This window comes from Lodderomyces elongisporus, chromosome 8 (assembly GCF_030384665.1).
Source record: "Lodderomyces elongisporus chromosome 8, complete sequence".
Taxonomy (NCBI): Eukaryota; Fungi; Ascomycota; class Pichiomycetes; order Serinales; family Debaryomycetaceae; genus Lodderomyces; species Lodderomyces elongisporus.
Window position 1 is genome coordinate 507,115 of NC_083680.1, and position 24,903 is coordinate 532,017.

The 24,903-nt window shown below is 36.6% G+C and overlaps 8 protein-coding genes across 8 annotated transcripts; 5 read left to right on the forward strand and 3 right to left on the reverse strand. All coding sequences in view use genetic code 12, as the record gives it.

Moving 5' to 3' along the window:
• Positions 1 to 40: 40 nt before the first annotated feature.
• PVL30_005531 (uncharacterized protein) lies at positions 41 to 1,414 on the forward strand (the record flags this gene model as incomplete). Its single annotated transcript, XM_061119693.1, has 2 exons — positions 41 to 44; positions 84 to 1,414. 2 exons carry the CDS (start codon positions 41 to 43, stop codon positions 1,412 to 1,414), a joined length of 1,335 nt encoding a protein of 444 aa, XP_060975676.1.
• A 1,533-nt stretch (positions 1,415 to 2,947) lies between these two features.
• Positions 2,948 to 4,060, forward strand: PVL30_005532 (uncharacterized protein; the record flags this gene model as incomplete). The annotated part of the gene is made up of 1 exon (XM_001523936.2): positions 2,948 to 4,060. The coding sequence occupies one exon, from the start codon at positions 2,948 to 2,950 to the stop codon at positions 4,058 to 4,060; it is 1,113 nt and encodes a 370-aa protein (XP_001523986.1).
• Positions 4,061 to 4,325: 265 nt separating this feature from the next.
• PVL30_005533 (uncharacterized protein) lies at positions 4,326 to 5,159 on the reverse strand (the record flags this gene model as incomplete). Its single annotated transcript, XM_061119694.1, has 2 exons — positions 4,326 to 5,083; positions 5,153 to 5,159. The coding sequence occupies 2 exons, from the start codon at positions 5,157 to 5,159 to the stop codon at positions 4,326 to 4,328; spliced, it is 765 nt and encodes a 254-aa protein (XP_060975677.1).
• A 614-nt stretch (positions 5,160 to 5,773) lies between these two features.
• GCV1 (Aminomethyltransferase, mitochondrial) lies at positions 5,774 to 6,967 on the reverse strand (the record flags this gene model as incomplete). Its single annotated transcript, XM_001523938.2, has 1 exon — positions 5,774 to 6,967. One exon carries the CDS (start codon positions 6,965 to 6,967, stop codon positions 5,774 to 5,776), a length of 1,194 nt encoding a protein of 397 aa, XP_001523988.2.
• A 1,029-nt stretch (positions 6,968 to 7,996) lies between these two features.
• TEL1 (Serine/threonine-protein kinase tel1) lies at positions 7,997 to 17,251 on the forward strand (the record flags this gene model as incomplete). Its single annotated transcript, XM_001523939.2, has 1 exon — positions 7,997 to 17,251. One exon carries the CDS (start codon positions 7,997 to 7,999, stop codon positions 17,249 to 17,251), a length of 9,255 nt encoding a protein of 3,084 aa, XP_001523989.2.
• A 250-nt stretch (positions 17,252 to 17,501) lies between these two features.
• Positions 17,502 to 18,359, reverse strand: mug86_6 (Meiotically up-regulated protein 86 protein; the record flags this gene model as incomplete). Its single annotated transcript, XM_001523941.2, has 1 exon — positions 17,502 to 18,359. The coding sequence occupies one exon, from the start codon at positions 18,357 to 18,359 to the stop codon at positions 17,502 to 17,504; it is 858 nt and encodes a 285-aa protein (XP_001523991.2).
• Positions 18,360 to 19,044: 685 nt separating this feature from the next.
• Positions 19,045 to 20,934, forward strand: PVL30_005537 (uncharacterized protein; the record flags this gene model as incomplete). Its single annotated transcript, XM_001523942.2, has 1 exon — positions 19,045 to 20,934. One exon carries the CDS (start codon positions 19,045 to 19,047, stop codon positions 20,932 to 20,934), a length of 1,890 nt encoding a protein of 629 aa, XP_001523992.2.
• A 1,527-nt stretch (positions 20,935 to 22,461) lies between these two features.
• PVL30_005538 (uncharacterized protein) lies at positions 22,462 to 24,690 on the forward strand (the record flags this gene model as incomplete). Its single annotated transcript, XM_001523945.2, has 1 exon — positions 22,462 to 24,690. The coding sequence occupies one exon, from the start codon at positions 22,462 to 22,464 to the stop codon at positions 24,688 to 24,690; it is 2,229 nt and encodes a 742-aa protein (XP_001523995.2).
• Between the last annotated feature and the right edge of the window lie 213 nt (positions 24,691 to 24,903).

Below are 24,903 nucleotides of genomic sequence, written 5' to 3' on the forward strand. Positions count from 1 at the left end.
TTTTATATAAAAGACTTTACTTTTTTTTTTCAAGTAATAAATGAGTATTTTTTTACTACTTTACGCTGTTTATTTGGTTAAAGCATCATTGCTAAAGCTTGTACCTCCAAGTCAGGACCCTTTTTATTCCCCGCCTGTTGGTTTTGAAGAGGCTAAACCAGGAACCATTCTTCAAAGTCGTCCGACACCGCAAAAAATAGTCAATTTGTTTTTCACCTTTGAAGTAGCTAACTCGTGGCAGATCATGTATAGATCTACAGATTCGTTTGGTAATGCGACTGCAATAGTGATGACAGTAATGCAGCCCCATAATGCAGACCCCAACAAGGTTTTGTCATATCAGACTGCTGAGGATTCGGCGCATATAGACTGTAGTCCAAGCTATAGTTTTCAATTTGGTGCACCACAAGGAACGATGATGACTCAATTGGATTTGAGGTTTATGGTTCCGGCATTAGCGCAGGGTATTTATGTGATTAGTGCTGACTATGAAGGAAGCAAGCTGGCGTTTGGCGCAGGTTTACAAATGGGGCATGCGGTGTTGGATGGTGTACGATCAGTTTTACAATCAAAAGATGTTACCGGTATAAACAAAGATGCCAAGGTGGCACTCTGGGGTTATTCGGGTGGTGGATTAGCAACTGGGTGGGCAGTGAGTCTACAGCCTGTATATGCACCTGAATTAAAGAGCACACTTGTTGGATGTGCATTTGGTGGGTTGGTTGTGAACATTACAGCTACTGCAGAGTTGACGGATGGCACGCTTTTCGCTGGATTGATCCCACTAGCATTAACTGGTTTAGGTAAGGAATACATAGAGTTTCAGAAACGTATCCAAGCAAACATCGATTTTGATCACCACAACAATTTCGAAGTTGGTCTTAGAGACTGTTTAGTACCTGGTTTACTCGAGTTTCGATGGAAGCAGTTTTTTTCAGGCGGCAATAGAACTTTTACAAAAGGTTTTGCCTTGTTGGAAGACCCCATTATAAACAAAACCATCCAAGACAATTGTTTGATCAACTTGAATAAGACCAATATGCCCGAGATTCCCATATTCATGTACCATTCCAAATTTGACCAAGTTGCACCTTTTAATGGCGCATTGGCATTATACAACAAATGGTGTCTGTGGGGGATTGGGTCGTTTGAGTTTGCACTGGACATCTTCAACGAGCATTTATCGGAACAAGCGTTGGGGGCAGCAGCGGCATGGACGTGGATACAAGCAAGACTCAACAATGATGATCATCTACCACCACTACCACCACCACCAGTGCAGGGCTGTGTACGAAAATTGCATTTTAACAATATAATGTATCCCAATATTAGTTCCAGCTTAAAGGATTATTTTTTGGGCTTTGACTATACTGTTTTGGACACACTTACAGGGAAGACGAAATGGAGCATATAGAGTATTAATGGGGATGAAGGGCAAATCCTACTAAGCGGTTGCTTAGAGAGGCTCTAAATTTAGCTTTACTGATTTTCTTTTCCTCTTTTCCCTTTCCAACTTCCTTGTGCTTGTATTGGTTCTTTTGATTACTAATACAGAGTGCAAATTTAGCAGAGACATGGCTTGACATATCACACAATGTGATTCTGTGTTTTAGATCATTTCTTCTATTGCCTTCAATATGAAGATCGATTTTTTCAAATTTTGCCGAACAACTTATCCCAATGTAGAAATCACCGAATATTCTCTGATATTCTCTGATATTCTTTGATATTCTTTTTTTTCCTCTTTGTCCTTTTCTTGCTCTTTGTCCCCTGCTATCCCCTTCTATAATTTGACACCCATCATTTTTTTTACCATAGCCGAGATTGCTGTGCGATGAGATACGTTTAGAGCCAAAAAAAAAAAATAAATCAAAAAAAAGAAAAGAAGTGAAATTTTTGGTAACAAAACAAACATCTGTGAGTAAATAGAGAAAAAGCCGCAAGCGCTACCAACTTTAGCACTTGTTTCGTGTATTGAAGTCAATTTTTAACGTCTTTTTTATTTTTAAGTTTTTGACGTAAAACCAAAAAAAAAAAAATTTCTTTTTCTTTTTTTAATTTTGGCCACTACACCCTTTCCTCACTTACTTACTTACTTAGATTTATTCTTTCTCTCTGTATTTCTTTTTTTTTTTGGTTGATTACTAATTGTACACTATTTCTTAACATTGCTCTTGACTAGCCTTATACCAAATCTGGCTGGTCAGAAACCTCTTCCCGGGAATTAACATAGTCTCTTTATCTAAATTAATCTGTTTTTTATTTCCGTATTATCGCTTACATCCCACAATCGAAATCTGTCTTTATCAAAGTAAATGGAAAATCAACCAATTTCAATTTGTTTACTAGAAAACAAAAAAAAAAAAAAAGAAGAAGAAATCGCTCAAAAAAGAAGTAGTTACTCAGGGAAAAACTTGCCAAAATTGGTAGTCTTTTCCCTTCAATGACGAAATTCAACGGCTTTGCATTTAGCATGCTCTGCATAAATATATATATATATTTATATGTACAAACAACTTGCCTTCAGCTAACTCAAAGATCCCAGGTACATACTTGTTGGAAACTCGGATAATTACTTTGAGAAATTTTAATTTTAAGATATGTAGGAGATAAGCACGTTTCGGTGTTCAGTGTATCTTCTATGTGAATTTTTTTTTTTTTCATTTTTTTTTCATTTTCTTTCATTTCTTTGACACAATTACGTCAACCCCATCCATCTGCCTGTTCTTTCAATTTTATTTTCATTCTTTCACATTATAAATAGAGAGCCAAATCTCTTGCTACCTCAATTGAAAATCTATTCTCTTTATTTTTCTTCTTCTATTTCTTCCATCTTCATAACTTACTATTCAAAAACCTTAGTCAAGTTACATATACTAAAAACAATAATATTCTACCCTTTCTCCTTCCGCCGAAAGAAGAACAATCATACACAACTATATATAAAATGACTCAAGAAAAACAACAAGTTCCAGACAAGTTCCAAGGTTTTGGTGTCGACAAAAAAGAAAACTGGAACAGACCAAAGCTCGTCACTTATGACAGAAAACCAATTAACGCACACGATGTTGTGTTGAAGAATGAAGTTTGTGGTTTGTGTTACTCAGATATCCACACTGTCAAAGGTGCTTGGGCCCCATTGCAAAGAGATGACTTGGTTGTTGGTCACGAAATCATTGGTGAAGTCATTGCCGTTGGTGATGAAGTTAAAGAATACAAAGTTGGTGACAGAGTCGGTATCGGTGCATGCTCATCATCTTGTCGTTCATGTAACAGATGTCAAACTGATAACGAGCAATACTGTAAGCAAGCATCTGCTACTTACAACTCAAAGGACGTAAGATCCGAAAACTACATCACCCAAGGTGGTTACTCATCACACTCCATTGCTGATGAACAATTTGTTTTCCCAATTCCAAAGGACTTGCCATCAGTTTACGCTGCACCATTGATGTGTGCCGGTATCACCGTCTTTTCACCATTGGTTAGAAACTTGGGTGTCAATGCCAAGGGTAAGAATGTTGGTATCATTGGTATTGGTGGTTTGGGTCACTTGGCCTTGCAATTTGCCAATGCTATGGGTGCAAATGTTGTTGCATTCTCAAGATCCTCATCTAAAAAGGACCAAGCTTTGGAACTCGGTGCCCACGAATTCATTGCCACTAATGAAGACAAGGACTGGACAACCAAGTACGACGACTACTTTGACTTGATCTTGAACTGCGCTAGTGGTGTCGATGGTTTGAACTTGGAAGAGTACTTGTCAGTTTTGAAAGTCGACAAGAAATTCGTTTCTGTTGGTTTACCACCAGTCACTGAAAAATTCGAAGTGAGTCCATTCACTTTCTTGAAACAAGGTGCTAGTTTCGGTTCATCCTTGTTGGGATCCAAGGCAGAGGTCAATGAGATGTTGAACATCGCTGCCAAGCACAACGTTAAGCCAATGATTGAGGAGATCCCAATCAGTGAAGAAAACTGTGCCAAGGCATTGGACAGATGTGAAGCTGGTGATGTTAGATACAGATTTGTGTTTACTGATTTCGACAAGGCCTTTAAATAAATTAATTTCATAATGGTTGAATGATAGATTTTATAGAGTACATATAGAGAGAATGACAACAATAACGATGACGTGATGTAATATATTAGAATTGAATTGTACATGTTTTTGAGTAACTTGATTATCGACATATTTTGCGTTTCCTTATCCTTTTACTTTCCACTATTTTTCATTGTCAAAACCTACACCCTTCCCTCTTTCCCCTTTGACTGCTTCTTTGTTTTGCTATGCCTTGCTCTGCTTTGTCGCACCTTGCCATCTTCTCCTACGTAGTATTGGTCATTATAGTGAATGAGCCCTTTTTTATCAAATCGCGTTTTGCTTCGTTTCTCCCTACCGACATTGACCGCGTCTTTTTATTCACCATATGGTTTCTACTGCTCCAGCTATTTCTTCCTGCCTCGATTGTCGCGTTTGATACAGAAAGATATCCACTACTACCACTAATACCGCCACCACCACTGCTATTGCGTCTGTTTCTCCTACTTGGTGTTAAATAACCAGGCAAGTTTGTAAACTTGTGAGCTGTGCCAAACTCATTTTCATACAATACAGGTTGGTAAAGATCACACAATTGTCGCGTGCCTTCGTCCTGTGTAGTAATGTATCCTTTAAATTGACTGATACTCAATTCACCTAAAGGCGTTCTTTTTCCTCTTTCAACTGATAATGTTGTTGATGTTGATGATGTTGATGATGATGTTGTTGTTGTTTTTGTTGCTGGAGACGATGTCAATTTTTTAGGTTGAAGAATATTTTCTTGATCTTCATGATTCAAATTGGGAACCGAGTTCTTGTTGTTACCTTCTTTTGTCGGACTATTTGGCTTGTCTTGCCAAATGGTGAATCCCAATTGAGGAGACGATTTGTTGCTCCTATTGTAATATTTGGTAGGTGATGGTGTTTTCGAGCGAATGTGATAGGCGCTCTTTGTAGGTGAGTGCTTACCAATTTGGGTCTTGAGTAGACTTTTACTCAAAGGAGAGATCCCCATACTATTGTTGCTGCAGCAGTTATTGTGGGCTGACATCATTGGAGAGAGAATATGATTTGTGCTCTTTGAGGGTGACGAGTGTGGTGTGATTGGAGAACTAGACATTCTTACTTCCTGGAGGGGGTGCGGTAGGGGGGTATTTAAGTATTCTTTTCAACTCTGTTTGTCAATTTCAACAAATGTGTTGAGAAATTTGTCAAAAGAAATTTGGATGTATATATATATATATATATATGCATGTATGTATGATATATAAGTTTTAAAAGATCGAAATTGGAACGTGATTATTATTCTCTCACACGATATGTTTTTATTATCGTTTCAATACCTCCTGTCTGTTTTTTTATCACACTAGTTGGTATACTTTGTGTCAAAGTTTACAGTAATTAAATCTTCAAAGGAGGTTTAAATTTCACTCAATTTGGCGAAATGAGGCAAGGAGAGAAGAACACAATTATGCAAACAAAAAAATACAACAACAAAACATACGCTCGCAAACAAACAACGCGTATGGGAAACGCGCCTGACCTTTAATTTTTTTTTCTTTCTTTCTTTGGGAATATTTTATTTTCCTACTTTCAGATACAGATATATATATATATATATTATTTATACGAATACAACAAGTACCTTTAACACGACCTAAATTTAGTATCTAAACAGACTTCTCATATTCTTTTCTCAAGCTATATTCAATCTATCTAACACATTTATAATTCTTACTGTTTATAAAATTTGCTTTCGACAAATGGTAATTTGGTCACTACAGCATCTCTCAATTTACCTCTAATGTCTACCTTGACATTAGAGCCAATTTTAGCCTTCTTATCGATGTACGCTTGAGCAATATTACCTCCAAGTGTTGGGGAGGGCGAACCAGAAGTAACATAGCCGACTTCGGTCTTGCCGTCTTCTGCAAAGATCTTGTTACCATCACGTGGCGAGGGACCTTTAGATGTAATACCAATCCTTCTCTTGGTTGTTGATTTATCCTTGATTTGACTCAATATTTTGGCTGCACCATTAAAGCTCTGCTCTCCCAACTCTCTGCGTGTTTTTGGGATCAACCACGTTAATGATGCGTCGACTGGCGTGAGATCTTCAGTTAGTTCATGGCCATATAAACACATACCAGCTTCTAATCTCAATGAGTCTCTAGCTGCCAACCCAATTGGTTTGACAATTTCCGGATATTCGGCAATTAAAGTGTTGAAGAAACTCAAGGCTTCTTGTTGTTCTACTTCGCTTGTAGATGGAATAGACAATTCAAATCCATCCTCTCCCGTATAACCAGATCTCGCTAAATGCACAGTTGCATTGATTGGTGATAGTTTCAAAAACTTGGTCTGACCAAAATAAATCTTGCCCAAATCTTCATTAGTAAATTTTTGGAGTAAATCTTGAGCCTTGGGACCTTGGATAGCTAAAAGAGTACCTTCAAAAGTATTGTGCTTGACATCCAGGAATTGCAAAAGTTCTTTTTTCAAAAAATCCACATCCTTGGCCCTGCATCCAGCATTGGTCACCATATAGTATTCGTTCTCACCATGTTTTGTAATTATACAATCATCAATTACTCCACCATCTTTGTTTAATAGCACAGATAAGCTGGAACTATTAGTAGCCAACAGGTCCAAATCAATTGGAGTAACTTTCTGCAAAAACAATTTTGACTCTGATCCCGAGATGTTGTGCTGTAACATATGACTCACATCAAATAAACCAACATTCGATCTCACCCATTTATGTGACTCAATGTGAGATTGATCCTTGTACAAGACGGGCATTTCGAAGCCAGCATACTCAACCATTTTCCCACCATGGTCAATGTGTGCTTGGTATAATGGAGTTCGCAAGAGATCTTTACCTGTTGAGGCTAATCTTTTTTGTATAAACTGAGTAGTTCTAAGCATTGGCAAATATATAAAAGTGTTGATTGATAAAGAGGAAGAAAATTTTTGGGAGAGCAATTCACCAGTTTATATATACATATATGTATTATATATTATATATGTTATTTTATTTGTGCTTTTATATATACATTTATATATAAATATATTTATCATACACAAAATGCTCGATGTAAGAGCCGCAAATTGTGGAGAACGGGATTTTCATTTTTATGTCTTGTCTTAAATTTTTCAAGTGACTCCTGCGCGAAGAAGTCAACCAAATATAAAACTGACTCTGTTTCATCTCTCTCCGTCACAAAGTTCGCTGAATACATTGTAGTTGATTATGGTCGGATAAGGCATTATCAACAGAATACTTGTCAACGACTCGTTTTATATCATAACTAACTAAAGAATCTTTTAAAGAATTAAACAGACCATATACTGCAAAAATAAGAATTTAAAAAATGTAAAGTTGCAAAAAACTAAAAAAAGCAAAAAGAATTAGAAAAAGCCAGTATCGGTATCAATATCTCTTTGTATATTCAATTATTTGAACAATAATTCTCTATCATCGGCAAATGCATAATTAATTATATCATGGTTGTTGAACTTGTTTTCAAAGGTCACAGGATGCAATAGCAAATGTGTTAAACCCTTTTTAAAATTATCATCTTTATTTGTTGTAGTCCCAGATTTCCATTCGGTCCTTATTTTTCAAGGCGTTTGACAAATTGGAGTGGCTGCAAAAAAAGCAAAAAATAAATTGTAAAATTAAACTACATTGTTCCTTATCCTCCTAACAAACTCATGTGTTTGTATATTTATAAAAAATGCGCAATCCAGGATCTGAGGTTTGAAAGAAGGAGAGATCGCGCAAGGAGAAGATCTTTAAATTATATGTAGAAACTCTCACACATAGATACACACTCACACACACACAAAGTTTACCATAATCATTAAAACTCATACATACAAACCTGTATTAATATACGCTTTTATTTTTCCACAGTCACTCACTTACCATTACCAATTACACATGTCTTGCATATGTCGACAGTAGATTTAGCAAGTTTGGTAAATTTATTACAATCTACAAAGGTAAAAGACAGGAATGATGCATTGACACATTTGGAGCAAGTTGCCTCCTCGCGTATTCGTTTATCACTGAAACAACTACGTTTGTTGGCAACAGCAGTATTTCTGCTTATTGAGTATGAGTCAAGAGCCTATGGTCTGGAGAAGTCAACTCTGAATGCAGCAGGGGATATGCGACTCAATTCCGCAAGTTACTCTTTGCGTTTGCTCGTGCAAAAATCGGTTGATGACAAATTGAATGTAAAATACAAAGTTTACATGGACATTTGTGTGCATATTATCAACTTATTCTATATCCAAGACGTGAAGGTGAAAGATGTACCAGAATTACTTTTGCCTTGTACTATTGATTTTGTCAAGATCATTGCAAAGATCATGAGCGTCGCATACTTTATTGACCATTTAAGTAATAAAGAGTGGTCAACATTATATTCATTTCTAATTCGAGCCATAGATTACGAGTTGCGAGATTTACACGAGAATGTATATAGCCAAAAACCAGCAGAGAGAATTCTTACAGAATTGTGGCTTGCATTGGAACTATTTTTAAACTGTGAGAATGCTACATGTGGCATTCAAATCTACCAAAACAAGCAATATTTCAAACTCCTTGCTATAGTAAATTGTGCACGCAATGTTTTTAAAAAAGAAAGCCCCATTTATATTTCATTATTCAAGGTTATAAACAAAATGATTGCGATGTTTGCTACGGAAGATGTCAAGTTTGTGAACAAGATGATAACCATTGGTCTTGACTTGGTGCTAAACTGTTTAACAACAAATTGGGAACGTTTATACGACCAGTTTTTGATCTTTTTAAATTTACCATCGACACATCATTTTATAACTTTAGAAGGAGGCTTACCAAAACTAGATGGTGATTGTGATTTACAACTAACAAATATCTTGGAGGAATCTGAGTTTCAACTGTTGGAGGAGAACAAAGAAGGCAGCAAAGATAAAACCAAAATGGAAAGCAAGATAGAGGATTTAAACTTTTTGCTAATTAAGCTTGAGAAATTGATTCTCTTTTTTATTCAATCAACTTCGTCTGCATCGAAAGACATTGTATCTAACAGTATAGGCTTGTCATCTTCATTGGGTGCACCTTCAACAGATATCACGGCATGGTCGTGTCTAGAGAATATCCATCTTGTACTGAAAAACGAATCCCGTTCCTGGTTGCTTATGACTGCAACAGTGAGATTATTGCATTCATATTATAATATCAAAAGCATTCTTGGCTTTTTTTCTTCATCTATTTTATCATCATCATCACCATCATCATCGTCAAAATTACGTGACGGTCGTATTTATAGAGGAACTTCAACAGATATTTTGAAATCTGCTCTAATTAAATCAGACTCCGCTATTGAGTTTTGCGCTGAACTATTGTCTGCAACTTCCCTACCACAATTGCGAATTAAAGGGTTGAAAACATTAACGTTTTATTTAGAAATTTTTCCTTTTCCATTGGTAAATGAAAAGGGAAATGTATTAGGAAATAAATTTGAAAATGGGATTGGAAATGGAAATGGAAATGAAAACGAAGTTGGTGAAGAAAAAATTCAAGAGGTCACTAGCAATGCCACGGGACAAAGGCAAAAGCTGACTGATGAATTTGTTCTTCTAGCAGCAAATGAAACTACAAACACATCATTTGATTTCACTGTTCTTGATGATACGAAAAATACATTTAATGCGGAAACTATGTTACGAAAAATCACAGACTCTTTTGATATTGAAAACTCGGGTTTTTGGAATTTACTACTTTCCAGGACCATTTTTTTTCTGATCAATCTCTCGGCATTTAGAGAACGCAATGTGAGAGAGTTTGTTCAGTTGGTCTTGTTGTTATCATTTAATCAACTCCATAAAGAACAGACATTCACTGTTTCTGCAAATGTCATTAGTTTCATATTGGAAAACTTTCGACATGACATGCACAAATTGATTGATGACTCTATTTTAACCCAATTGGAAACTGCTATTGATTTTCCAGAAGCAAATGGGCCATTTACACTTCACGACGAAAGTTTTACATTTTGGTACAATGTCTACCAACTAGTGGTGGATATCGACCTGTCCAAGAGAACAATTTTGCCGGCAAAGATTGCGCATTGGCTATTGGCTAAATGGGATATGGTGTTTTGCAAACATAGCCATGGTCAGCAGCATCGCATGCAAAGACAATGCATGTCGATTCCACAGTTCTTGATTTGGTTATCGGGAGGAGAAATTAGTTTGGGTAAAGACACCATGTCGTCTACTAATCTTCCCAAAATTGTCCCGTTTTCCAACTTGTTCAAAATTCAAGAAGAAAGCAATCTTCTTGAGCAATTTATGATTTTACAAAAACAAAAAAGGCAAATCTTTTATAAGTTTATAGGCAAACTTGAAGGTGTTGCTTTCAAGTTGGATGATAACCTTTGGGACAAAGTACTTGCAACTCATATGGTCTTCAGCACAGGTAATCCAGACTACATTGGATCTTTATTGTGGTTGTTAAACACAATATCTTTACTAGGATTGCTTGAATCGAGTGATATTTCAGATCTGTCAAAAAAATCTAAAACTCTACAAGATCAGCTTTCCCAAGGGTATGACTTGTTTTCCAGTGCAAAGTTTACAAAGGAAACAGTGTCTCATATTTCAGAAATCCTTGTGGAGTATTTACCTTGCTTATCCTTAGAAACTTCAAAAATCATTTACTCGTTCCCTTTTCACAACATTTTTAAAACCATAGAGTCCTTTTTTGCTGATACTAGTAAATCCAAGAAACGAAGAATAAACATTGAAAAAGAAGAAGACGAAGAAGGACTGGTTGAGAAGAAGAATTATCAGAAAATAACGAATCAAGGAACGCAAATTAGTGATGATTCTTTAGTATTTGATAAATTTATGAGTGAGACGCCCGAAGCAAAGCTCAACATAAGTTTAGATACAAATGGAAACGAAAACTACATTTTGAATTATATAACACTAAAGCGATTGGTGTATAAGCTCCATGCCCTACCAAACGAAGACCTTTTATCAGAACTCGTTGTTGTTATAGATCAACTTATGAATAGCGTTAGCATCACCAACACCAACAATAACAACAACAATAACGATAACAATAACAATAACATTGTTATAGATGCATTGTCGCTTATAGTTGACGAGATATTACCATTTGCTCTCTCGTCCACAGATAGTACAACTGCATCAAAAAGCTTGATAAGACTTATTGGAGCCCATATTTTAATGGACCAACGATACGAAAAAAAAGAATGCATACTTGTTATGATATCACGTTGTTTGCAGCAATTTTTCACCTTTTGCAACTTTGCTAATCTGGATCCTGCTCTACAGTCTGATATCAGCGACGTTGTAATCTGGCTCCACACACTTAGCAGTAAAGATTTTATCACCTCAAAGCTTGCAATTCAAGAATTTGTTCAATTTTGCATTGCGTATTTGCAGAACAACAATGAAGGGATTTTACCACGTCAAGTTGTTATGAATGAAGCATTGCGTCAATTCCAAGTCTGCCCCAACGTATCTAAAATATTTTTGCAAAAGTCATTTTCGAAGTTGATGACCAAACTACGATCAAGAGAACAACAAGAACTATATAGCAAACTATTTGATGCGTTTGATAGCCCTCAGTCTGGTATTGAAGGGGGTGCTACTTTTGCAATGTTTTTATCGGGCCTTTCTACTTCGCTGACAAGAGTTTTTCTGTTATCATTGTTTAACTTGGTTGAATGTTCGCGATTTCCTCATCTATTGCCATATTTGAAACTATCTATTAAGAGAATGACCGATCCATCGGAACTGACAAGTTTTGCTAATGTTGGTGATATATTTACCAGATTCAAAACTGAATTATTACATGAGTGGTGGATCCATGATCTGTTTGATACTTTCCCATTTTCGGTTTTTGGATTCCAAAATTATGATATCTTTGTTTTGAGTAATTACAGAGAAATCACTGCCTGCGTCATTGGTACAAAGATTGGGGAAGGTTATAATAAGCGAGTGGAGACTGTTCTTCAACAAATTACTGAGTTACGGAACTCACCGCACAAGGCAGTTATCAATGAGAGTTTGGCGTTAATTTTGCCATATGCTTATACTAAAGATGGGGTTGGTAACAAAGTATTTGATATTATATTCCAGAAAAACGATGAATATCGAGCCAATATTTCAGAACAATTGCCCTTGATAATTCTGGAAACTATTAAGCTTATCGATGTGCATCTGGAAAGTGACATGAATGCGATGTTTGTCCATAACAATAAAAATAAGACTCTCTTTGATGGGACCTCCAAGCTTGACGTGTCAAGCAATCTTACTATATCTTTAAAGATTGGAATGGATCTTGTTACCAAATTAATAGACAAGTTCCAAAAACCCCGCGAGATAAACTTTTGGAGGCCTTCAGTTGTATATTTTCTTCTTAGACAGCAGAGCTTGTTGCTTTCCCCACAATCAACATCCGTGCTGGAGAACATCTCAATTTTAAGAAGAATAAAGCTTTTGATTTTGATTGGTGGTGGAGGTGGTAATGGTGATGGTGATACCAGCGGTGATTACCAAATCACCAGCTCTTACGAAATTTTTAATCTTTTGACAAGAGCACTATTACCACTTTTGAACAACCAAAGTCTATCAAATGACGTTTTCGGTATATTGATGTGTTTTGATACACTTTTTGAGAAGGTGAACAAATTTCACATGATGCGAGATGTAATTGTTTTGATTATCCATTCGATGTTCAAGTATTGGCTTGAAATGGACAAGGGTAAAAGAACGACTTTGCACAATGGCACAAAGTTTCTTGGCATGGTCAAAAATTGGTTATTGTCAGTGGATGTCCTCGACTCTCATAGATCTGAATATACTGTTGTCACCAGTGCACTTTCAAAGCTAGTGGGGGATGAACCAAAATTGTTAAAAATTCGAGATGTGATGACATGTTTGCATGAAAATACAACAAACTCATTGTTGATGCTTATCTCGGCGATTTTCCACGAAGTTGACTGCACCGAAGTTTTTGAAGATAGAAAAGTAACTGATTTTATTATTAAATTAAACAGTTTAGTAATGAAAGAGTTATCCAGCGAGTTCAAAGTTTGGATAGCAACATACTTGTCAAACTTTACTTCAAGTTGTGAGAATGCCAAAGAGCTCGACATCGTGCAGAAGCCGGAGTTTATCAACCTTTTACCAAAGCAAAAAACAAAACATTTTTCTCTCTATAATAGTGCCTTGCTGATCTTGTCGGAAATTTTGACAAATAACCATTTAAATGAAAATGTTGATGGAAACACTGTTTCTGCGGAGGTTGCGACAGCTTTAAATGGCGCTGTTTCTTCCTCTTCCGTTGCTGCTTCTATTGAAACTATTACAGGTGCAATCATGTGGTGTTATGAACAAAATCCCAAATCAGTCACCAAGTTTTTTGAATTTGATGATTTCTACAACACGCATAAAGGCTATATTTTATCATTGAATATTTCAAATTGCGTCTTACTCAATGTTAAATCCTGGATGCAGGCACCAAAGTATACATTGGAGGAAATATCTCGAAATACTACAAGTTTCTTTGATAATCATTCAGATGACTGGTGTGTTGCCTTATATTTGGCGCTATTGGAAGAATTGGTGGCTTTGCTGGATGTGGCACGTATACTTGGTTTATTGGTGATTGAATATCCTTACTTTGCTGAACAGACACTTACTTCGCTAATTTGTTTGTACTTGCAAACAGTGGCCAATGATCATGGTTTGGACAATATTGTTTTAGTTTTGAATAATTTTACCACTATGAAACACATTCCTAAAAGTGCCAGCAAATCTATTCTTCAAGTTGTTTTAACTATTCGATTAATTGCTAAATCATTGAAGATACATGCTTTTGAAGAAGTGTACAAAGAAGTGCTGGTTGAAAAATACTATCGATTGGCATCAAGGTTAAAAATGTATCATACCGCAATGATGCTTTTTGAAGATGCTTACTTTACAAATGGTTTTGATAATAGTAATGCTGATCGAAGACGAGGGGACGAAGGAGAAGAAGAAGAAGAAGATGATGATGATGATGTAGAGAAGGAAAAGGCAAAGGAAAAAGGGCATGATGGTAATGCTGGTGATGATGCCGTGGATAAAGAGTACAGTGAGTTGCATGAGATATATGAAAATGTTGACTCAACAGACCTCATCTATGGCTTGTCAGAAATGCCTACTTTCGATTACGCCCTAAGTATGATCAACAAAAATGGTACCTCTGGAGAACAATTAAGCTATAATAGTGGTATTTTTGATGCTAGTATTAAACTTGAAGGCGGATTTGCCTCTGAATATGCGCACTCGCTTGCAAATGTCGGAATGTTGGGTACCTCGGACGTTATGAGCAAAATCTCAAATACCACAGTATCATCTGATGAGAGGTATGAATGGAGTTGGAAATTGTCGAAATGGGATCAACCAGTGCCGCGAGATATGTCAGGTCCTCATGCACTGATCTATAGTACCTTGAAGCAAATAAGGGACCATCCCGCAAAAATCAAAGAAATTTGCCGCCAATCACTTTTGAAAATTGTTGAATGTGATCGATACGACAAAGAAATGAGTTTGAAAGAAGCAAAGGAGAGTACAAGGCGCTGGATAGAATCCATTACTGTTGTCCAAAGTATATCCGATATTATGGAAGTGGACGGGAAAGTAAAGGGCACGGAGGATGTGGAAGGAAAACTTAGCCAGCAAGCACGTTATACCAATGACATTCAAGAATTTACACTTTGTGAGAACAAAATTCTTGCTCGTGAAACGGCTTTGCAAATAATGGCACAGGCTTTGGACTCGAATTTTAGTACTGGAATATTTTGGTCCAAATCTTTAACAGAAATGGTAAAGTACAATAATCTAGCACGAGTTAATGGCGAACAGCAGAAGATGGTGTCCTCAATGGTCATGATTAATAGTATATCAAAGAAGTTGCAAGTTTGTGGAGAAGGCTCTTTTCATCAAAACATGCAGAATTTATCTCTTTTTCAAACAGCGCAAACAATGTGGGCACAAGGAAATAACACAAACGTTCCAGTGTTGATGTTGAAGGAGTTGTATAAGCTGGGTGGTGTTGATGTGCAAGATGCCAATTTAAAAGTGGATAAGCTTTTAATTCGAGCCATGATGGTTAAATGGATGTCAGAGTCCCGTCAAGAGTTGGCACTCACATTGATGAACTCTCATGTTCTCCCAACCGCTGAAAAAGCAGTCTTGATTCCTGACTTGGCGCAACAAACCAAGATATATCGCTTGTTGGCGAACTTTTGTGAGGACCAAGCCAAATCAAGGACCTTGAATGAAAGATTGAAACAACTTGAAAAACGTGTCAAAGGAAAAAGAGCTGAGTTGCTTGAAATGAAGTTACACAAGTCTGATGGCTCTTCTTTGTCTGATAATGAGCGAAGAGCTTTTAATAGATTTTACCTCAGTCTGAAAAACGTGTATGAGAAAACTGAAACTGAGTATATACAAGCAAAAAATGAGAAGAGGCAATTTTCGCATAAAGCTGTTGAGTTTTATTTACAAAGTTTGGCAGTGGGTAGCAGTTCAGAAAAGGATTTAGACAAATTCGTTGCACTTTGGTTAGACTTGAGCAACGATCAGGATTTGCATGCAAAAGTGCGTGATAATTTGCTCTCATTACCCACGCACAAGCTTGTTACTTGGTGTGCTCAATTTGTTTCGAGGCTTTCAAGTGGTAATACACTGGCATTTCAAACTCTTTTGAAGCTTCTTATCAGAAATATATGTGTTGACCATCCTTACCATTCTTTGCATCTATTGTTGTCGTTGCAAATGCAAAAAGACCAAGCCAAGAGAGACGCAAATTCTTTGTTAATGTCAAAAGTTAATGCGGCACAAACTATATGGGACGAATTATTGAAGCAGGAGACTTCATTTGTAAAGATTGTTTTGGCTGTTCAACATTATGCTCATGAATGTGTTGACTTGGCAAAACTCAAAACTAAAAGAGGTCAGCGTAGTTTTAGCTTAGACAAGACGAAACAAGCCGATTATTGGATCAATGGCCCATTGCCAAGTATCCCTCCGTTGACAAAGGATTTGCCTCTTGATCTTACATTGAAATATGACAATATTCCAATTATTTGCTCAATCAATAATGTGATTCAAGTTGCTGCATCTGGATTGAGTGCCCCAAAAATAGGCACGTTTTTGCTCTCGGATGGTTCGACACATAGAATGTTATTCAAGAGTGGGACCGATGACTTACGACAGGATTTCATTATGGAACAAGTTTTTCGCAAAGTTAATAATTTATTCAAAAAAGACCGCGAATGTAACTCGAGAAATTTGACTATTCGAACATATAATGCAATTCCATTAGGACCAAATTCTGGTGTCATTGAGTTTGTTCCTAATTCTAGTGCTTTATTAGATTGTATTTACCCATACCATAAGAAATTTGATCAAATAAGTTATGAACAAGCGAGAGCTATCATGCATGAAGCTCAAACTCTAGGGAAAGAGCGACGAATTCAAGCGTACAAAGAAATTGAAACTAAAGTGAAGCCCGTTCTCAAACTATTTTTTCAAGACGAATTTTTAACTCCAGACTCATGGTTTCAAAGTAGAATGAATTACTCGCGTGGGTTGGCTGCATCTTCTATTGTGGGTTATATCTTGGGTCTTGGCGATCGCCACTGCAACAATATCTTGCTAGATAAACTGACTGGTGAACCAATCCACATTGATCTAGGTGTGGCATTTGATCAAGGAAAAAAACTCCCTATTCCTGAGACTGTGCCTTTCCGTTTGACAAGGGATATGGTTAGTGGATTGGGCGTAACTGGAGTTGAAGGGCTTTTCAAAAAATCTTGCGAGCATACTATGCGTGTGTTAAGAGAAAATAAGGAGCACATTCTTTCCATATTAGATGTGTTACGATGGGATCCTCTTTACTCATGGACGGTTTCGCCATTACGTAAAAAAAAATTACAAAATGAAGCAAATGGTCAAATACAAAAGCCAGAGGAGGATGGATCCGAGGCTGAGCAGGCTGTACTGACAGTTTTGGAAAAATTGATTGCAAACGATCTTAGTGTTGAGGCAGCAGTAAGAGAATTGGTTCAGGAAGCTACTAGTGTTGATAATTTAGCACTTATTTACAAAGGTTGGTCTCCATTCTTTTGAAGAAGAAGAAGAAGAAGAAGAAAGAAAAAAAAGAAAACATATCGAATTATAAAGTAAATGCAAGCAAAAGCATACAACGAGAAAAGAATAAATTAAAAAATAGAAACATTAAAAAAATTAAGAAAAAGAAAAAGAAAAAGAAAAAGAAAAAGAAAAAGAAAAAGAAAATAAGGAACTTAGGGAAACCATCAAAAAAAAAAAAAGCAAAAATAAAAGGTCGTCCCATGGAAAGCAAGCAATTTTAATGCACTCATGCTGGAATCTTTTTACTTTTATGTAACCTGGGCACAGTTCCTGTTGGTAACACGAGATAGGAATTGTGCACCGTTGAAACTCCTGAAAAGCAACTATACCAACCAAAGATTGCACTGATAACGATCAAGATCCCACCTCCTCTGCGCACCCTAAAGCTATCTGTCATGAATCCTGCTGCTAGCATGAAAAATGCAAAATCCAACGAGATGAAGAGACCGATGAACGGCCATGTCAGTTTCAATACGACTAACAACAACATAAATGTAAAAATTCCCCATCCCAAGAGGAAAAAACCCACGGCATTATTAAATTGCTCGGGGTGCGACTCGTATGCTTGCGCTATACCAAAGTTATTGATGTAAATAGCACCAAACGATAACCAGAATGAGCCATAGCTAACAAATGCTGTGCCTGCAAAAGTATTCCCTTTGATGAGCTCGCAAACCCCAGCGAGAAACTGAGCAATGCCTCCGTAGAATATGGCTGGTGCTACAACAACGTTCGGAATTGTTATTCCCATTGCCTTGGCCAAGTACAAACCAACAATGAATGCGGTTAATGCGAAACAAGCAAGGCCTATAGCAGCGGAATTACCAATTTGGCGCGTTGGCCATGTGGAATATCCGGGATTAAATTCTCCAGCTGAAGGTTGTTGAAGATCGCGTTTGAGCAATCTCTGATTATTAATCACTGTATGCTCTGCATCAGACATCAAAGTTGTTCTGCTCAATGGAGTATGAAGGGATGGTAAGTTAGACGAAGCAACTGATGATTGACTATTGTGCTCCCCATCCAGCTGTGGCACCTGTAATGAATTCTCATTACCTACTATTTGATCAATATTACCTGACATTTTTTTTTCACATAAATGGATTTACTTTTATATGAAATTAGCGTATAAACGGAGAAAGCTAATACCAGGTGATTTAAAAAAGGATAAGAAGAGAAAGATTGAAAGATTAAAAGATTTAAAGATTTCGATGTGGATCTTTCGACATATAAAAGAGAATTGTTTTTTTAAAGTTTTGCAAGTTGTAGACCCAGTGCCTTTCTCTTTCCTAAAACCAGATATCGTTGGTATTGGTAAAATATTTCATTTTTTTTGTATTTTTATAGCTTCTTTTTCCATTGCACAGTTGAATGCATAATTCCAAATGAATCATTTACAGGACGATAAATAGGAATCTTTAAGATAACTTTTCAAGAGACTTTTTCAGTTGAAATGTTGCTCATATTGTCTTCAACGCCGTACTTGTGATTATAGTTCAAAGTATACTGACGTTCAAAGCTCATACACACTTAAGGGGCTAGCTTCTCTTATTTTTTGTCTTCAGCGCCCTTCCTTCCCTCCCCCCCCCCCTTTTTTTTTTTGCTAGAAACCTTTAGGAAAGAATAATTAGTGTGCATATATAAACTATTTAATTTCTATATTTTTTTGTGGCACGATCGAAACAATTCATATTCAAATCAAGTTGTTTAATCCAACTTAAACCGGCTATTGGAACCAAAAAATGAATTGATAAAGAGTGAATGCATTGATGATTGGGAAGCCTACACAAGTTGAACGCCAAAATGCAACCACACTTTCGGGAACAATCCTTAAACTTCCATTGAGGATTGAAGATTCTTCAACCTGCGATATTATATTAAATACAACAATATGGCTCCATATCAGCAAAGCAGAGTATGAGCCGAGCTCTGACCCCAATTTTATCAATATGTGCTTTGTTGCAGTGTTTCCCTTTGGTCAATTTCACACCACAATTACAAAAGCAAACGTGAAAAAAGTTTTCAAAGACAAAGCAATTTCTAAAATTGATCCAGCCGATGCAGTCGCTGTATTCAGGGATTTGTTTCATCTAGATTTGGAGAGCATCTTGGAGAGTGGTGAGAAGGAAGGGGTGCATCATGACTTATTTGTTAATGCCAAGATCTCAACTTCAAAAGATGACTTTGATGAATTTGGAGAGTACAGTGGCGATAGGATGGAGAATGAGACATTGAGCATATTGGTCAAAAGACTGGGTAAATTTACCCCCACAATTGGGCAGTTTGAGATGCAACCTGTTAGTCTTGCCAATGTAGACTATTTGGCAAGCGAAGGTGACTTGTTCAATTGGATGGAATTGTACCACCATCAAGTAGAAGAGCTTACAAACTCTTTAGTTTTATCGAAACAAAATTACTCCAAGATTAGCGAAGATAATGAACTTCTTAAAAATGGTCTTAGAATAGCGCGAGATGACTTTCAGAACATTGTTGATGACTTGGAATCTAAATTCTATCAAGCTTTGAATGCAAAGAAGAATATGATATATCATTTAACTCATAGTGATGGAGCCAAGATTAAGGAGCTTGTGGGGTTGAACAGGGAATACATACTTAATACGGGGAAGCTTCGAAATATAGATACAGATGCGCTTGAATCGGGTGAGAACTTTGATGACAAGAGTTTATCCAAGAAGCGGATATCTGCTACCACTAACCCTATTGATGAATATACCAGTCGAAAGAGACAAAAAGTCAAAGCTGAGAATAGCTCAGATGCGAATACTAAATTTGCTGCAAAAATGGATGAAGAAATGGAAGAAATGGAAGATTCTTGCCATGCTTTAAATACCAAGGTCAAACGAGAGCCAGAATTTGCTAAGGCTTTATCAAAATATTGTTTAGAGAATCCCAATAATTCTTTTGATAAAAATGTTGAAGTGAAACATGAAAAGGAGCTACTGTCTGTATCGTGTGATTCTGATTTGGTAGAAACAAAAAAAAAACTTCCATCGATTGAGTTGAAAGACGATAGCTGGAGTTTGTCAGTCCCCAAAAACTCTTTAAATGAAGAATCGGATAAGGAAGTTTTAAAGCGAGCAATGCAATATGAATTTGAGAATGACGAGGACGAGGATGATAAAGAGGAGGAGGAGGAAGAAGAAGAAGAAGAAAGTGAATTGGTAGGACAAACCACTGAAGACGATACAGGACGAGAGAGTGATGACAATTTTGTCAAAGTAGATGATGTTCTGGAAACCAATTCTGAGAAAGAATCAAGTGGTTCCGGGAAAATTAAAGATGAGAAAAGTAACCACAAAAAACAAGTCACGTCACCTGGCGGAGATAATCATTGCTCAAGTGAGACTTTAGTGATTGAAGATAGTTTATCCGCCGCAAAAGACAATAATAACATCATCAAGATCATTAACGAGAATCATCATGTTGATGAAAATAGAGATAAGGATGTGCAAGGGAGATTAATCAAATCAACTCAGGATCTGACTGACTATAGCTCTAGTTCTGAGGGAGCGGTTGATGAGAAGACACAAATTTACAAGACAAGTAGCAATATACCAGATACTGCCGAAGTGGAGGATGACACTGATTATAGTGATGATAGTAATGATGATAATGATGATAATGATGATGATGTGTAATATATATATATATATATATATATATACGTGTATTTAGAATGTGTGCGCGTTGACGTTTCTATGGTGGACCATAATCGTGGCTGAGCGCACCCAGTACCGGCAATATTTGATCATCATGGAGTTTTTGTGGAGTTTTTGTTTATGATGGAAAAAAAAATAAATAGAACAGAAAAAGATGAAGATCTCATTGGTACCTCCGAGGAACCCGATTATAAACTAATGTAGTGACCAAACATAAGGACAGTTGTTCAATGTAGTTTGAAGGAATATTATACCTCTAGATCTATTTGAAAGCTTTTAAAAATAGTTGATTTTCTTTTCCATATCTTTTTTTTGCCTTTAACTGTTCTCTACATGTAAAATCATACATATATATAAATATATACACACATATGTAAAGACGCTCTTTTACCACTCCATTTATTTCGCCTTTCTTTCTCACAATCTGTATTCTTTCGATAAGTAAAGTTTAAGGGAAAAAACACACACACATTGTCGTAGTGTTGGCAGCTGCACCAGATCAAAGGAGAGATGCAATCTTGAATTGAAAAACGCCTAATCCCCTTCCCCCTTCCCCCTCTCAAAAAAAAAAATAAAAAAATAAAAAAAATTCGTCTTGTGAGCGTTTGCGACAGAAACAGTTGACAACGACACAGATCAAATTTTTCAAAGAACTGCAAAAAAAAAAAAAAAGAGAGAGAAGGAGGGAAGACAAAAAAAAAATAGAAGAAAAAAGCTGAGATCGAGACAGAAACTCTTCTTGCTAGATCTTCACCACATTTTACAACAACTAGAACATTAACCGATTTCTTTCAACAGAAGCTACAACATAAGGCTAACTTATTGAAAAAAAACATATAGCCCTAGAGACAATACTACTACTACCACTTCCTTTCTTGGTGTCATTTTTTTTTTTCATTTCCATTCTCATTCTCATTCTTTTCTTTTTATCTTCTTTGCATTTGAACATTTTTCAAGCAACTTCTACACATTTTTGTTTATTCATTTCAAAATAAGAATATAAAAGAGAGAGACATATTTTTCCTTCAACCCTTATTTACTGCATATATACATTAAACCAAGGTTTTCATCAGTTTTATTTTTTTTTTTGTTTCTTTTTGAATCTTCTACTGTTTTGAACTTGTAATTCATAAAAAAGACAACTGAAGAAAGAATTTAAAATTAAGAAAAACTAATAAAATTGAACAAAAGGTGGGAAGAACTTTCAACTTTCATCAACCATTTGTATAATTAGACTTTTTGTTTGATTCATTTAGTGTTCTTTTCTATTTCGTTTATTGTTAAAGTCAGGATAATTTTTTTTTTGTTTATTTTGTTTGCAGAACTTACCAAAAAACCTTGGATAAGAACTAATAGATTTTAATCTCATTGCATCACTCACATTCTACTTTACCAACAGTTTTATTGGATTACAAAAGAATTTTTTGTCGATTTCTATTTTTGCTTTTGTTTTTGTTTTTGTTTTGGCTTTTCTTTCAATAAGTTTATAAAAAGAATTTAATCACGATGTCATACTACGATCCGTACCAAGGCAACAACCAACAATTTCTTGGTCAGCAGTACTATCCCCAGTACATTCCCCAAAATCAGTACAATGATGTCGACGCATTCCAGTTGAATGAAAATGGTCCAAATAACCCCAATGGCAATTTCAATGGCGCCGCTGGCAACAATAACGACTTGCACCATTCGATTGAGCCCGACATTTATGGCAATAACGGTATTGATTTCAATGGAGGTGGAGCAGCAAGTAATGGTGCTCCGTACAATGCCAATATTGGTCTCTATGGTAACCACAATGGAGGTATCGATGCTCCTGCCATTGGCAGCACCTTGGGTGGTGAATTTTATGCCGACGATAGTTCTTACAACAATGTTCCATTCATGCAAAATGGATTGGCTGGTTTTGCAAACCCATCTGCTTATGATAGCGGTTTGAACAACCTTGGTTTTGATCAGCACCAGCAGCATCAAAACCAGAACCAGAACCAAAACCAGAATCACAATCAGAATCACAATCAGAATCAATTGCAAGATCCACAGCAAGAACAACAACAACAGCAGCAACAGCAACAACAACCTGACATGTTTCCAGTGGTTCAAGACGCAATCGGCTCCTCATCTGCTGCTGCGCCTTCAAGAACTGTTTACTTGGGTAATATTCCTGCAGACATTCAACCTAATGAATTATTGGACTATGTGCGTTCGGGAATCTTGGAGAATGTCAAGATTATTCCTGCTAAAAACTGTGCGTTTATTTCCTTTATTGACCACCAGCTGGCTTTGCTTTTCCACTCGGACTGTATTTTGAAGAAATTGAACATTAAAGGTCACGATATAAGAATTGGGTGGGGTAAAAATACGCCCATCTTGCCAGCTGTCTTGGAAGCAATCCAACGTGACGGTGCTACTAGAAATGTTTATTTGGGTAACCTCAACAATCCGTTCACTGGAGAGTTGATCACTGAAGAGGAATTGAGAGATGACTTGTCATGTTATGGTATTATTGACTCAATCAAGATCATTGCTGAAAAAGGTATTGCATTTATCCATTTCCTTAGCATTTTGAGTGCTATTAGATGTGTTGCCAACTTACCTCTCAAGGAAAAGTATTTGGACAAAAAATGTTTTTACGGTAAAGACAGGTGTGCTTTTATCACAAAGACCCAGCAACATAATGCGGCACAGTATTTGGGTTTGGCTCCAGGGATGGAGCATATAGTCACTGCTGCTGACCGTGAATTCATTTCTAGTGCTTTGGTTCAGCAATCTGCTGCTGCTGCGCAAATTGCAACACAAGCAGGTGGTGCCAATAACTTGGGTAATCGTACTGTGTATTTGGGAAACTTGCATCAAGAGTCTTCGGTTGAAGAGATTTGCAATGTTGTGCGTGGTGGTTTATTGCAGAGCATTAGATTCCTTAAGGAACGCCATGTGTGTTTTATTACATTCATTGACCCTATTGCTGCTGCCCAATTCTTTGCCATGTGCCAATTGCATGGTTTAACCATTCACAATAGACGTATTAAAGTTGGTTGGGGTAAGCATTCTGGTCCCTTGAGTAATGCCTTGAGCTTGGCAGTTTCAAATGGTGCTTCAAGAAACATTTATATTGGAAACTTGAATGATTTTGAATTTTATAACCCACAAAAGCTTAGAACCGATTTCTCCAAGTTTGGTGATATTGAGCAAATCAACTATTTGGAAGAAAAGAATTGTGCATTTATCAACTTTGTTAATATTGCCAATGCCATCAAGGCAATCGATGGAATCAAGTCTTTTCCTGATTACAAGAATTTGAAAATTAATTTTGGTAAGGACAGGTGTGGTAATTTGCCAAGACAATTTCAGAACCATATCCATAACAACCACAATAATTTCCAAAACCAGAATCAAAATCAGAATCAAGATCAAGATCAAGATCAAAATCTGGACCAAGGAGAGGGACAAGATCAAAATCTTGATCAAGCTTCTGACCAAATGAGTCAACATCTGAGCCACAGTCAGCAACAAACATCAGCGTTGGGTTTGAATGTTGATGGTGGAAATGGTGGTGCTTTTGGAATAATTGAGGCTCAACAACCACATGCTGCCAGTCCCTTTTCTGATGGGAGATCTACTCCAGCCTCGCAAAACTCCCATCAACCACATCAACAACAACAACAACAACAACAACAACAACCATCATTGCATAATTTAGAAGGTTTTGAGATCCAAACTCAAAGCCAACAATAATTCCTTTTAATTTTTGCTTTTGCTTTTACTTTTTTGCTTTTTGCTTTCAGTTTTTGTTTTTTTTTTCTCTACCACTGGCTCATCCTTTTTTTTTCTATTCTGTTCATAATTAAAACTCATGATTTTACGTCTTCAGTTTAATAATCTAAACTATTTTTGGTTTCACAATACATCTTATATATGTATGTATGTATATTTATTCCGTATATAGAT